Consider the following 15025-nt stretch of genomic DNA (forward strand, 5'->3'; position numbering starts at 1 on the left):
GTATATTTACAGCGCTGCTGATCAAATACAATTTGTGCATAGCACATGGCCCCGTGATGCTGCTGTTCGTGGTGTCCACCAGAGTGGACAAGCCACAAATACAGGGTGTCACAAAAGAAAATTTACACGGTCTTTTTTACCGCAAAAATAAACTAGGCATCGCCGAACACTCATTCTCCGCCCAAAGGTAGCGCTACAGGTCACAACCATATGCCAAAGTTTCAGCCCGATCCGATAACTTAATCAAAAGTTATAAGTGATTTTCTGAAAATTTCAATGGGAAAATGGCGGCCGACGGAGTTTTCAAACACATGGGGCTCTATGGCACCAGAAACCGAAAACGGGCAAAAATGGGCTCCATTTTCCCATTGAAATTTTCAGAAAATCACTTATAACTTTTGATTAAGTTATCGGATCGGGCTGAAACTTTGGCATCTGGTTGTGACCTCTAGCTCTACCTTTGGGCGGAGAATGAGCGTTCGGCGATGCCTAGTTTATTTTTGCGGTAAACAAGACCGTGTAAATTTTCTTTTGTGACACCCTGTAGATCACTTACTGAACAATGAAGTCTTATTGGACACTCATATTTATAAAGATTACACCTCAAGACTTACTCGAAGGCATGAAAACGTTCAACAGAGGAGTAATAAGTTTTTGCAAGAGTTTACGACGCTTTTGCGAGGATGCACGTGCTTTACCTGGAATTTGTGGAAGCTGCCATCTTGGATGCTGAATATGACAACATTAGTGGAATTGTGGCGCCATCTATGAGTGGCGATCAAAAACACATATGTCCACTGAAGTGGACACCAAGCGTGCGGGTATTATGTCACCTGGATTTATTAAAAAAATAATTAACTTTGTCCACTGTAGCGGCCACCATGCAACAAAGGGTTAGTAAAGTTTGAACCCCCCCCCCCCCCCTCCTAATTTCAATTTCTTGGGAAACCCCTGCAACCTTTTCGTCTCTCCCCCCTCCCCCAAAACCCCATTACCCATTGCGGCGGACCAGGAGGTTGCCAAAAACATTACAGACCGCGGAGCCCGGGTCAATGCAAGATGAAGCCCGACGACGCGACTGACACCACCCACCCGCGATGCCTGCGACGCTGACGGCTCGTCACAACGTGATGACTAGGAGGACGTCGCCACCTCGCAGCGAGCGACGGAGTTAGCGCATTTAAAATCGTACTGCTGGGGGGAGCGAGTCGAATGGGACAGCCGGAAAGCGGGGATACCGCCGTGCGTCGTCTGCTACGGGCGCACGTAGGGTGCCTACATCTCTGTCTGCGCGTGTGTATGAAGGCACTCTAGGCGCACGTTCAGGCGCATGGATCTCGACGATGCAAGCCCGTTCCCGGTTGAGCTAGACGATCCTTATTAAATGCTTGTTGTTTTTGTCGTTTCTTCTTACTAAAGGTTGGATTGTATCGTTTCACACGCATGGAAATTCAGCAAGCGATTAAAGGGATTACTGCAAACAAAATTTCGGCGCTCATTTTTTGGTTTATGTGTGTTTCAAAGGAGCAGTATCACATCGCACACATCAATATCTTGTTAAAAAATGTCACGAAAAGGAATTTGAAAACTAATTAAAGGATTAGCAAAAAAGCACCTGGTGGATGTCGCTAACGCCTCGTTTGTTATGCCCGTCTAGGAACCTTAAGAGGTAATGACGCTACCTGTCTCGCCTCCGGCCACCACGAGAGATTAGGGGAAGGAAAAACTCCCCTCTTCCCGAGAATCACTTTTGTGTGTCCTAGAGGTCGCTATCGTCCCTCTACAAGATTATAGAAGATTAAAAAGTCACTCAATTCGTACAAAGGAGCCGCTCCGGCTGGAACGACTAGGCCATCCTCTCGGCGTTAGCCTCGCCGTAGCTTTGCTCGTTCCGAGACGAACTACGTCACGATTGTGTTGGTCTCCGCTGGCTGTTCTCCGAGCGCTTGCCAGAGTGGGCCGTTTATAACGAAAAATACAGTCACCAGGCTCAAAATTCAGACGTGCGATTGTCATTTACGGATATTGTGGATCATATTCAACCTGTTCTTGAACACGACGGGTATATTTCAAATTTCGTTGAAGTATCCCCTTTAATATTAAGTCAGATGCTTTCTTAATCTTAGTGATCTGGTTTGTAGAACCGCTGGTCCCAAATATTTTTGTTATCTCGCACAATTCATAGCTTCCATAAAACATTGAATGATGATTGGAGATGTGGGTTGATAAAAAAAATAACCCGACTGATCACCACCAATAGATAAATTCTGATAAATCCGTTAGTTGATTTTTTTTTTCAGTCATATATTACATGAAAGAGGTTAAAACTACACGTTTGTTGACTAGTTTTACTCTGTCATAAACAATGGCATATTGCAGTGCCTTTTCAAACTGCACGTTGTGACGCCTACAGAAATATGACCACGGAAAACCGAGTGGTCATTTTTAAGTTATTATTTAAACAGTACAATCACACTCGATGACAATCCCAAGCATGCTGATGTGGCTTACCGTGCAGACACTGTCCTAAAAGAAATAAAGAAATCAGGAATATTAAAGCGACTTTTTTTTTACTTTTTTCAGCACAAAACCTCAATTAAACGGGAAAAAAATACCAATTAAAACATTACTTGAATAATGTAAAGGTTAATCGATGAACTGCCCAGTCCCGATATGAGTTAGGTTGGGGCGGAAGGTTATCGAAGTCTCGCGAAAGTCGACGCCAACCCTCGTCAGTAAAAGAGTGTCACTGCGGCCGATGCTGTGTTGTGGTGCGGTTCGTTTGTTGGTGTTGCAGTCTACTACGTTTTGAATAGATGATTTAGCCAAAAATTTATATTAGCCTCTCGACATCCGCGGTCTCCCCGACGAAATTGCGTTGCTCGGTTAAGCGCGGAACACATGTACGACAAAACCTTCCGATCCGACGTGCGGACCTGCCGGAATGACCTTGGGGGGAGGGGGTTTTCGTAGCATCGAAGAGCGTTGAAAACCCTCGCCTCCGACCGTCGTATTGCGTGGTCGGACGTCGGATAGGGCGGTTTCGTCGTACATGTGTTTCGCGCTTTACCACTCGTTTACTCCACTCACGGCAGTTTGTTTCAGTTGTCCTGCCAACGAACAGTTTGCGGATCGTAAGTAGAAGAGGCACTCTCATCATCGCACCGTAGTACAATTCATCATGAGAAAGGTAACACGAAGGGCTTCCTCATGGTGGATACTTACACCATTGTACAGAAAAGGGAAACATTGGGTGACGTGGAACTTTCTTGCTCATAGAAGCTAGCAATAGTACGGTAATTTCCAACGCAGCACTAATTTCTCTCAGTGCAAAATATTTATATTACTGCACAAACTGAAAGTTGACCGATACATCTCTTTCAAAAGAAACCAATATTTAACCTAATTAGTGCAGTTCACCCAGAAACAGGTATTCGTCGTAGTACGGTGATAAAATAAGTCGATATTCACCGAAGCACCGAACAGTACCGCACCGTTTTCCGCTAAAACTGTTTTCTACCGATTCTATGCGACAAAATAGAAACAAGAATATACACCGCTTCGCGCGCGAACGTAGAGTGCCCAGTGTTTGGAAGTACTTCAAGTACATCGTACTTTACTCCTTGAAGTAGGTTTAGAAAACGTGTGCTTTACTTGAAGTAGGTATACATTCTCTGAGTATGTACTTGTACTTAGTATTAGCTTTCTGGTAGTTTCCGAAAGTGCAACCACCCGATTTCAAAGTACATTTCCCGAATTTGGTATTGGTTAAATTTGTATCACAAAATGATGCTTTGCAACTTTGACAAAATACTGACTCTGACGAACTTAAAAATATAATTATAAAAATGTATATTATTAAAAATGATAAAATAATTTTCAGCTTGCTCATATGTATTTGCTCCGTTTTTTTAATTAGAATGTTCTCATATTTGTGTGTATAATTCAGCGTATTTGAAAACACTGCTGCATATATACGAGTATAATTCCCAATCAATGTTGTGTTTCAGTTCACTCAGTGTTAATCTTTTGTTTTTAATCTTTATTTTCCCAAAGGAACTGTCTTGCTTTAAGTTTTTTGTAAAAGTGTCCAGTACACTTATGTCACCTGTTTACCTGTTGTTAGGGGCTGGGAACCAGTCAGGCTGCTTATACTGCTTGTTTATCCCAACTCCTGACATATGTATGAATAATGCACGTGGTGAATAGATATTATATTATACTCTGCTCTCACCAGAAACGCGAGCAGACGACGCATCGCTCCGTTTGTTCTGGGGCGCTTTCCCGTCGCTTTTCGAACTTTCGATACATCTCGCTCAGTCAGCGCAAGCGAGGGGGTTAAGGGTCCGTTCCACACTCTTGCAACCGAGTGCGACCGAGAGAGACCAAACCGGTTTTTAAGCCTCTTGCGATCTCTTAGGACCAGCTCCGCTCAGTGCATCCGGTCCCAAGAAGTCTTTCTCGGTCGTACTCGGTTGCAAGAGTGTGAACGCGCCTTTAAGAACATTAGGAGAGGCCAGTCATTCATATGGGCAGGGCCGTACCCAGAAAAAAATTTCGGGGGGGGGGGGGTTTCGGGGACAACGGCGGCCATTTTGAAAATGTCTATTGTCTTATTTTCGCCTATGAATCATGTGCATCGGTGGCATATAATGGAGAGTTAAGGCCCATTCACACTCTTGCGACTTCTTAAAACTTCTTAAACCAGAGAACACACTGGCGCCATCTATTGGGAAGTAGTGTAAACTCGGCGGTCCGGCATATTTTTTTTTTTTTATTTCTCGCGCAATATCCTTTCTTTTTTGGCTCGAAAAACTTTTGTCAATGTTATAAACGAGGGCCTTTCTATGGGTATTACGCACATTTGACCTCGGAAATCCCGCAAAACCTTCGCTTTTGTGAAATGCAGTTCTAGGGTCACCGCATAGGTGGCGCCACAATGTCAGTGTGTTCAGAGCCGTGTATTGGGAGAGTTTGGCCAATAGGCGGAGCAAAGCCGCCGCCAGCGCCGGATATTCCCCCCGCGCTTAGAGCGTAAACTAAATTTGTGACACAGCGTCGACCAATCAGGAGACCGCGACGTCACAATAGTGCAAACGACATTCAAAGCGTGCAATAGAGGCGTTCAATCTCGGCCTCTCTGCTCCATCTCACAAATGTCGGCAGTGAAGACAAAGGTAACAGGCGCGTGAACCTAGCTCAGCAAAACGCTTTTGTTTGTACGAGAACTCGTGCATAGGAGCCACTTTCCAAAGCCACGCGCTTGTGCCCATACCTTTCTCTGCACTGCTGATGTTGGGCTTGTTAGAACAGCGTCCTGTGACTGGCGGAAAGAAAACAGTGCAAAGGGTGGGGCGCGCGAGCGTCTGGAGACGCGGAGTCCCGCTCGGCTCGTGCGCTGGCTTTGGCAGTGCTTTCTTTTCACCCGTCTCAGCTGAGACGCTGTTAGGTACTACGAAAGGATAGCCAAAAAGGGAGAGGTGGCGTATGTCGACGCTGCCGGACTACCCGGACCGGGATGCAAAGGTAGCCGTATACCCTGGACAAAAACAAGATGGAGAAAAATAGCTGCTCGATGCCCAGGGCAACGACGGAAGAGGCCGAAGAGAGAGCCATAGCACTCGCCATGATGGACGGCTATAGGAAGGGCAGTAGCATGCTCATCCTGTCGGACTCTCAACAGGCCTGTCGAAATTTCTAAAAGGCAGGATTGGAGCGAGAACCGCCAAACTTATAAATAAGGTCACCCCGAAAAGTGCTGGAGTAACGCACGAAATCGCGTGGATTCCCGCTCACGCGGGCGTCACGGGTAACCAGGCAGCAGACGACCGAGCCCGTGCTCATACCTTCCGGGCCGGTCTGACGCAGCCGGGGAAAACCGTTATCGTGAACCCGAGCTACTCGGAGCTACTTGACCACTACAAGGCCTGCCGATTCCAGTTTCCGGAGCCCCGCGGACAGGTTCGACAGAATAGATGCCGCCCTATGGAGGAGACTCCAGGCGGGGCAACTTCCCGAACAAGGTGCTGGCCAGACACGTGGATCCGGACAGGTACGAAGACGACAGCTGCCCCTGGTGCGGCTCCCGAGCGACACTCTACCACTCCACGTGGGAATGTACGAATAACGACGAGCTTCCCAAGCTCCAAGACGAAGAAAAAGGCCAAGCCGGCTGGGAGAGGCTGCTGCGGAGCAGGGACCCCGGAGAGCAGCTTAGGCTGCTCGAAAGGGCCAAACTTGCTGGCCAGCTTCTAGGGATCCTGGAATGAGGAACCCTCCCCGCTAAGGCTCCACTTCCGTCATCATCAGCATCATCCCTCATGTTCCAATAAACGTTTTCCTCCTCCTCCTAGCAAGTTGGCCCTGGTTTGGAGGGCACGTTCGTTTATTCTACACTTGAATATTGGCGTGACGAACACCTCGCACGCACAAAGTTTTCAGTCACTGAGAGTCACACCTTTTAACTCTAGCGACGCTAAAACGGCTTGAATTAGTCGTGTCACAAATTTAGGGCTCACGACCACCGCTAGGGGCTGTTTCGCGGCCTGTGGTTGGCCTCGAGACGCTCGCCTATTCAAACCAATGTATGGCCAAACTCTCTCGATAAAACGGCTCTGAGTGTGTTCCCTCATTCTAGAAACATTTAAGAAGTTGTAAGAGATCTCGTCTCTCTCAGTCGTACTCGGTCGCAAGAGTGTGAACGGGCCTTTATAGCAAACCGGAGAACCGGTTTGGTACCCGGTAGCCGACCGGTGCCACTGTGCGTGCGCAGAGGTGGAGATTAAAATCGGCTGGCTGCAAGTGCACAGACCAGGGCCGTACCCAGAAAAAAATGGGGGGGGGGGGGGGGGGGGGGAGGGGGGGGGGGAATCAGAACCCCCTAACCCCCCCCCCCCCCCCCCCCCCCCTGGTTACGGCCCTGCATATGGGACTCCTGAGACTGATGCAGAACGATTAAGGAACTTTCAAAGTAGAAGAAAAAGACGGCAGAGGAAAACGTCTCAACTTCTTGTTTTTTCTTTCGACATGAAAGTTCCTTAACTTTTCCGCACCACCGTCTCGGGTATCACATTATGATTATCACCAGCTCGCCTGCACACTCACTGCTTTTCGTTAAAGGCCGACGGACCAACGTCGCTTTTCTGCACGGAAGATAATCCTCTTAGCAATCCTCTCTCCTAAGCGGCGAGGGGAGCCAAGTTGGGCAAGGTAAAAAGTGGAGAGGATATAGGAAAGGAGGAGGCGGCCAAAATTGGAAAGCGCGGAGTGTACGTACTCCTCTACGAGAGGATTGCTCGTGGAAGCTACGGGACTGACGTCGTGCTCTCTCAGTACGTTTTAGCCCTTGGGCGCAATAAACCAGTGCAACGGCGCTCCTGAATTTGGTGCTATTACTGAAAACGACTCTGTGGCCACTTGACTGAATAAGTGATGCCTCCCCCAATTACTTCTGGGGGAACGCATACCTGATAAATAAATATCACGTATAGGGAGATGAACGGGCACCAGGAAATATTGTTAAAAGCACTTGTACTTTATTTTGAAAGTATATTCTACTTATAGTACTTTACTTCAAGTACATTGCACTCAGTGCACTTACTACTTGAAGTACAATTTTCATTTACTTGGTACTTTACTTACAGTACCTTTTAGATGTACTTGACCCAACACTGGGAGAGCCATGCTTCTATCCCCGCTTTTTTTCTTTTTAAATAATTGTATTGCATTAATCATTTAACCTAGAGCGATAAAATTTTATCCCGACTTGGCTAATGAAACAGACAAATAAGAGATAAGCTTGGTACAGTAACTTTTCCAAATTCAACTGCATGCCCCCCCCTTCCCCCCCCCCCCCCCAAAAAAAAAACAAACAAAAGAAACGCAGAATTTTATATTTTAACTTACAGACAATAACTGCTTTTTTTTTTTCGTCAGTGTGTTTTCAATCATTGTAGCAGATGTTCTTTGAAGTAAAGCGGACAAGTATTGGCACATGTCGGCAAAGAATCCAATTAATCTCATTGCAAGATTCGAACACAGACGGCACTAAACTCAAAAGGTATTGTTTGGCCCCGCCTTACCCTAATAGGAAACTACCGAAATTTACTATGCCTGTACCAAGCTAAATAAAAGAACTTTTAAACACCTTCAAGCAATTTGTGTAGCTATACCCGGCCTTGCCCCACACCGACCTGTACTATTGCTGCACATATTGGTTACAAGTCGTGTAGAAACTCTAAGCGAGAAGCCCTTGCAAAGAATTAAATAAATTCAAGAAATTCTAATAAATGAGATCAGCACAAACACCCTTTATTGACTTACTGGCATTATTACTGTAGGAGGCAAACAAAATGCACACAAAAGGTTTGGCACAGTTTAGCATATTTAAACATATCACTCAAACATCATGACAAAAAGACAGTAAAATATCACTTTTCCCATCTTGTTAAGGATGATATAAAGACAAAGAAATCCAAGTCCCAACAAAATTGTTATAAAAGCAAATGACAATAAAGCGTTTCATAGTATTCATACCTCTCCTGGGCAAACGCAAGAAACATTTCAGAACACAACTCTGCTCCAGTTGCAATGGAACAAGTAGCAAGGCCAACATATCACATTTTGAAGCTAAGGAACAAGGCTACTCAGCATATTGCTAGCTCTGCAATGCTTTTGCATGCAACGTTCACCACCAACTTTCTACTTTCAAATGTTAATTGTAAGGTACAAGGTGCAACTATTGCTCTCTCCGTTTCAGTCACATGGGGCTGTCTACACTGAGCAGTGAACACACACTGTCAAGCCTGAGAAGCAAATGTAGAGCATCACTTATTGGTCAAGTCAGCCTGCACTTACTTCAGGTGGGTTACGGAGCCAAGCTTACCAGAAACACTACTTCATGTTTAGTCAACAAGTTAGTCACAAATGGTGCACAAAACATGGTCCAAAAGCAAATGCACCTGCAGTTAGATTGGGATAACTGACACCTTGCCTGCTCAGAAGAAATATAACTCTAGGATAGGTACTACAACACACACAGGCATTAAAATACCACCACAGCACAAAACTTGTAGTGGAAGCCAGGATACAACACTTACATAGGAGTACAAACACCAAGCACGGCAAAAGGACAAACATGCAGTGCAAAGAATGACGTTATCACAAGAGTAACTGCCTAAAATGTTCAACTCAATCAACATGTTCAATCTGCAACATCCAAAATCATTCTGTATTTTTGAGTCTCAATGCACTGCTGCACTTTTAATCACCAGTATGCAATACCCAATCAATGCAGCAGATGAGCACCAGCTGAATGCTGATGATTGTCTGCCAGGGTAGCAGTTAATAAAAGAGCACATGTGTAGCACACATCACATACAAACTAAACTTGGAGGTGTCGATACATTTTAATAACGGGACTAGAAACCAACCTGTAGATGGAGAATATAAAGTAATGCTGGAGCTCATATATACCTTCAAATTAACCAGGAATCAATATGAAACAACCTCAAATGGTTATGATGTATTTTTATCTTCATATATCCATCCATTTTGCAATGATGCTTTTATGAAAAATGCTTGTTAGCTCAAAAATTAAGTATTTAATTCTATAGCCCAGCAAAGCCCCATGCTAAAAAGTGTATCACTTTGAATGGGCAACCAAAAATTAAACAAATTACTCATGACCATTACACAAAATTAAACTACACCAATTTTGAAAATATCAAATAAATGGTGCTGAAAGCACCTAATATTGCTTTTATTTTTCAAGAGACCAAGGTAAACTGCTAGAGTATTCACAGGTTAGAAAAGAACTGCTTTTAGGCAACATTAATACCAAAGTAAACAAATTATGAAGATAAAATCTGTAATTTACACTAGTAAGCTTCACCAATGACATTGCATATAGTATCTGCTTAGGATACATGAAAGAAAGTTGAGGCCAAAAGAAACCCAGTTGTCTCTAGTAAACTGGCGATGAAGAATATGCAAGTTTCTCGAGAGTTGCCATTCTTAGCAGACATTCAGTGTCTAAGGATGAAACCTCAGAAGATATCTGCATCACAGATTCCTATGTAACCAAAATGCTATATGGTCACATCTGCCAAACAAGGTTGCCAGAATAAGGTTTGAGATCAAAAATCAGAACAAAATTCAAATCTCCTTCACAATCGGCAGTTGGCATTCCAAGCAGCTTCTGACTGCTCGTTTCACCATACAAGGTGCACATCAAAGGCAAGCTGTCTTATCTAGATCAAACTGAACCGGCAGCCAGGACAATAGAACACCCCTCAGCACTAAGTACAAAGCATGCATCACGGCACAATGGGGAAATGTTTGAAGCATGCTATCGAGAGTAAATAGGAGCATGATGCATGGAGATCCCATATGTTCATCTGATGGCACAAGTGACTCACAAGTATGTATTTGGGGACAAAGCAAGAACCAAAATATGCTGAAATGTTTGTGCATAAACCTAGACACTAAACAGTAAAATGAGTTTCCCAGTGCGATGCAAAACTGCACCTAAAAATGACGTAGAACATGAATAGTTGTGATTTTACACCTCCCAAAATGCTGCAAAAATTGAACTACTGAAAGCTGCAGTTGTATAGTATGCACTTCTGCAGACAGTACACCAGACACATATAGAATATTCCATATACAATGTATATATGCTCGTTTAAAACTACCAAAATAAGTCTGGTAGCTCATAAAGCATGCAATTACAAATTTGTGTAAATGCAAAAAAAATCTAGTATGCAATGTACCATTATATTACCGAAACTACAGTCAGCGCACGAGCGAGCTGGTGGAAGCTTACTATGATAATTTTAACCCGAGACTGTGGCAGAAGAGGAAAGTTTTTTTACAGTGGAGGAGAAAATAACAGGGACAAAAAACATCTCAACTCGGCTGATAATTTTATTCAACCACCTGTCTACAAGCAGTCTAGAAAGCTTTTCGTCTAAAGTGAAAGGTTGCTGTACTTTGTAGGTTGTTTTAGATATTTGTTTTGTGATGTGGGTAAGGATTCTGCACACTTTGAAAAACAGGATGTTCGGTAGCTCTGTAGCAGTTGTGGTTCTGTATATAAGGAGGGTGGTTGAGTAAAATTATTAGCCGAGTTAGAGACAATGTCTGTCCTTGTTACTTTCTTTTCCACTGTAAAATATTTTTCCTCTTCTGCCTGAGCCTCAGGTTAAAATCACCATGGCAAACCATATTAATAGTGCTTGATCATACCATGCACCACTAAGCCAAATTTACATCGAAACATGAGGGAAAAATGTTCTGGCATAGCAGCTTGCCTCATTTTTTAAAGTCTAAGGTTGGCTTTAGGTGAACAGACACGACACAGTTGACGTGTAATCATCAATTTTTCCCACAGCTAAAACGCTTTCATTGAAACCACCAGCGTGGCAGGCCGTATTCACAGTGGCATCAATTTGCACGGTGAAATTTAGTAACGGATGCTAACTTGAAGAATAAATAGACCGATCTCAGTAAGCGTTCCACGCATGCATGAATGAGGCCGCCTTAACTGTAGTCCACAAGAGGCAGGTGCCAGTGCACAAGACAGCTCGCGCCGTCGTCTTCTGCTAGCGCAGACTCGCAGCGCGGTTGTCACGTGCGCAGGCTTGTTCCCACGACACACGGCGACAGCGGCGGCATAACAAAACTGGCTGGTGGAACCGGTCTATTGCAACAAAGTGCCGGCCTCATGTTCAGATTAACTGTGTCGATCTCTGTATACATCTACATCAGTTTGAATATTTGTCAGAGGTATGCATAAAAGCATGTGTCCAATGGTTTTAGATTTACACTTCCATCTAAAAATAAGGCAATGCTTTTTTGTTAATATGCAAACCTTAACTTCCAAGGAAATTTTGTTTACTTTGCCCTGCCCTAAGAACAAACCATTTTGATTTTAGTCGAACAGATTAGCGACACTGCGCTCCGTGTAAAGAGATATAGCGATGTAAGCAACCCAAAGTAAATGCAGCTAAAACAAGAAAGTGCTTGACAAGCTACTGATTACTGAAGCAAGCTAGAATCAATGCTATTAGCTAGCCCTAGCAGGCAGAATGTACAACTTTAGCCACCAGCCACCAATAGCACAGAAAGCGGGGTGTTTATCATACAGTTAACCCTCGATTTAACAAAACCCGATTTTACGAATTTCCTAATTTAACGAACAAATTCAGATTCCTCGCGCAGCCTATGCCCGCAAAAGGATTTCCTCGATTTTACGAAGTTCCCGATTTATTGAAATAATTAGCGGGTCCCGGGGACTTTGTTAAATCGAGGTTCATCAGATGTCGCATAATTTAACACTGCAGCAGGACTATCACACTACATAGAAGAGAACTTGGCTAAGGAGAAATGAGAAATGCTGTGTTGCACCACATGTGCCTCTTGAAACACAAAAACCGACTAAATATTACTAGGAAATGTAACTAAACTACTATGTACAATATCGTGGCTTCATTCTGGAAATACGTATATGCTAGTGGATTTGTGTCACTCATACGAGAAAAGGTATCTAGCACATTCGTGCACACTATACCAGCATGCAATCTAAATGGGATGCACAGTCTCCAGACTGCTCACGACTCCACTTCTTTTTCTGTGTACAATCGTAAAATAGAGCATAAATCTAATGCTATTCAATTCTCACAATCAGTACAGAATGGATGTTTCAAAATTTGACTTTCCATGTAGTTGCTCTCTCACTAAGCAAATTTAAATTTTTTCACCGGTCTTGAAAGTGCCTATTGTCTATTAAACTGTTTTTGAGACATGGCTGAAGCAAACCGTGAATTGGAATTTAAATTCTTAATTTTCTCCCTCATTTAAAACAAACACGTTAGAATGCTAAGAAAAAATACCCCAGCTCACAGTGCTTCTGCTGAAGAGTGGATACGTGTTCGTTGTAGCTGCTCTAGTGTCTTTAAACTACCTACATACACAAACCAAAGACGTGACGCACGAGGAGCCAAAACCCATAAAAATCGCATGCTGGCAACTTTTACTGTAGAGCAACAGCAGCAAATACCCTCAGTTTTTGGTTTTATAATTACTCTCACATAATAGTTTGAGGATTGTGCGACCTTCACAATCGTATGATAGAGCCACAAAGCTCCTGAACATCTTCTGACAATTTTCTTCTTTCTGAAAAGAGAGACCAGATCCAACCACAGCACACCTCGGGAGTAGCCACGTCATTTGCCTATAAAACACTAGAACTGAAGCAACCCCACAGCCCTTCTTAAAAAGCTGAGTACATACAGAATGAGATGCTCATCTTCAGTGAGCATTTTTAAGTGAACATCATCCCTCCATATCACGGCTGAGACTCGCGTGACTGCTGCTGAATATCTTGCTGCTGCTGCTGGATCTCCTGCTGCTGTTGATCCTGTTGTTGCTGCTGAATATCTTGCTGCTGCTGCTGCTGAATTTCTTGCTGCTGCAACTCTTGCTGGTGTCGCTGGATGTCTTGTTGCTGATGTGCCGGCTGGAGGTGGCTGGATGTCTGCAGATGAAGCGGCTGCTGGTGAGCCGGAAGCTGCTGCTGAGCAGAGTAGCTGTCATAGTAGGCATGGCAGTTGCAGGCCGCGGCACAGTTGGCAGCCACCTCAGACACCCGGGCCACTGTGGGTGGCCGGCCCCGGCCCTTGTGTGGAGCAGGGCTCATCAGGTTCTGTGCAGGGATCGGAGCCTGGGTCAGGTCCTGAAACCAGAGGTTTATCCAGACACTCCGCAATCAGTCAAAGGGACCTGGATAAGGACGCTCGGATTTTCGCGCCAGTTCTGAGGCTTATATACAGAAAGATTCAAGCTAAAACACTGATTCACATTACATAGCTCTCCTGGTTCTGGTTCCTGAGCTGCTATGCTTCAGTCTTTAGCATTGGGTAACTTTATCTCATTCAGGCCTGTTTAGCAGCTTTTTCTTTTTTCAATTAATTTGTAACATAGCCTTGATGTGTCCGTCCTAGTGAAGATGCCTGCTAGGTAGATTTCTGCAGAGCTGATAATATATACCTTCCAACGGTGTGCTAGCATAGATGGAAGCCATTTCCTGATCATGATGGCAGCTCAGCTTGGATTCTGATCCAGCTGGATCACCAGTGAAGAGAGAAATTCAGGCACACCTAAATGTCACAGTGCTCTTAAAGTCAACCAATGGCTATTTCCAGGGGCAATTTATATGCCTTGCACAGTTTGCAACATTGTGACTTTGCTGCTATACTGCAAAACAGAACTGCACTCAAAGTAATGAAGGGTTCCCCAAGATCTGAAAGTTTGAGAACCCCTGCATAGCTAAAGCCACATTCACAATTCTTTTCTATCATGAGACAAATTGACTAATCTCGCTTTCCAAGAATGCACATAAATATGGCATGCAAGTTTGTCTGCCTTTTGCACACCTCATGCATTTGTTTACCCTCAGCTGTGTGCACCTGCTTTTGTTTCCCGACTACTCCAACCAATGACGATGCGCGCTTGCCTACCTCGTCATCATGCATTCTCTGCAAATTTTCTATATTGCCTTTTGATTGGCATGCCCATCACTGCGTTCCAATGCGCCAAAGACGCTTTTTAGAACACTTGCTCTCTGTATGGTTCCAATGCCCTCAGTTGACTGCTGCATACCTGGACACTCAAGCTAATTGCAGAAGCAGCATCAAACCCCTTTTTCAAAAGTTAAATTTTACACATGGCTCGTTATAGCAGATAGCTCTCCATAGTCCGAACTCACTGACGACTTCACCGTTGCCCTGCTAGGAAGTATCCGGAGAATTCCTACAGAAAATTCCATTGAGTGCCACTGCCCTCGAGCCAAGTCTCCTGCAGTTCCAGTCTAGCTGCCAGGCGTTATAAATTTCTTTTCTGAGAACTGGTTTAAAATCTTCAAGGCAGCCCAATAAGTGTTTCCAGAGCATCCTCAACATAGACTAATAGCCGATCCGCCTTTTCATTACCTAAAATTCCCACATCGCTTGGTACCTAGCACAGC

General features: G+C 44.3%; 1 protein-coding gene across 1 annotated transcript in view; it reads right to left on the reverse strand.

Annotated features, from left to right (window-relative positions):
* Positions 1-8289: 8289 nt before the first annotated feature.
* Positions 8290-15025, reverse strand: part of LOC8040104 (LIM and SH3 domain protein Lasp) — a 42761-nt gene continuing 36025 nt past the window's right edge. The window contains exon 5 of the mRNA XM_029976085.4: positions 8290-13735. Within this exon, the coding sequence (XP_029831945.1) occupies positions 13349-13735 (387 nt within the window). The 3' untranslated portion in view covers positions 8290-13348. The remainder of the gene's footprint in view (positions 13736-15025) is intronic.

This window comes from Ixodes scapularis, unplaced genomic scaffold (genome assembly GCF_016920785.2).
Source record: "Ixodes scapularis isolate PalLabHiFi unplaced genomic scaffold, ASM1692078v2 PGA_scaffold9__187_contigs__length_104089568, whole genome shotgun sequence".
Lineage (NCBI taxonomy): Eukaryota > Metazoa > Arthropoda > Arachnida > Ixodida > Ixodidae > Ixodes > Ixodes scapularis.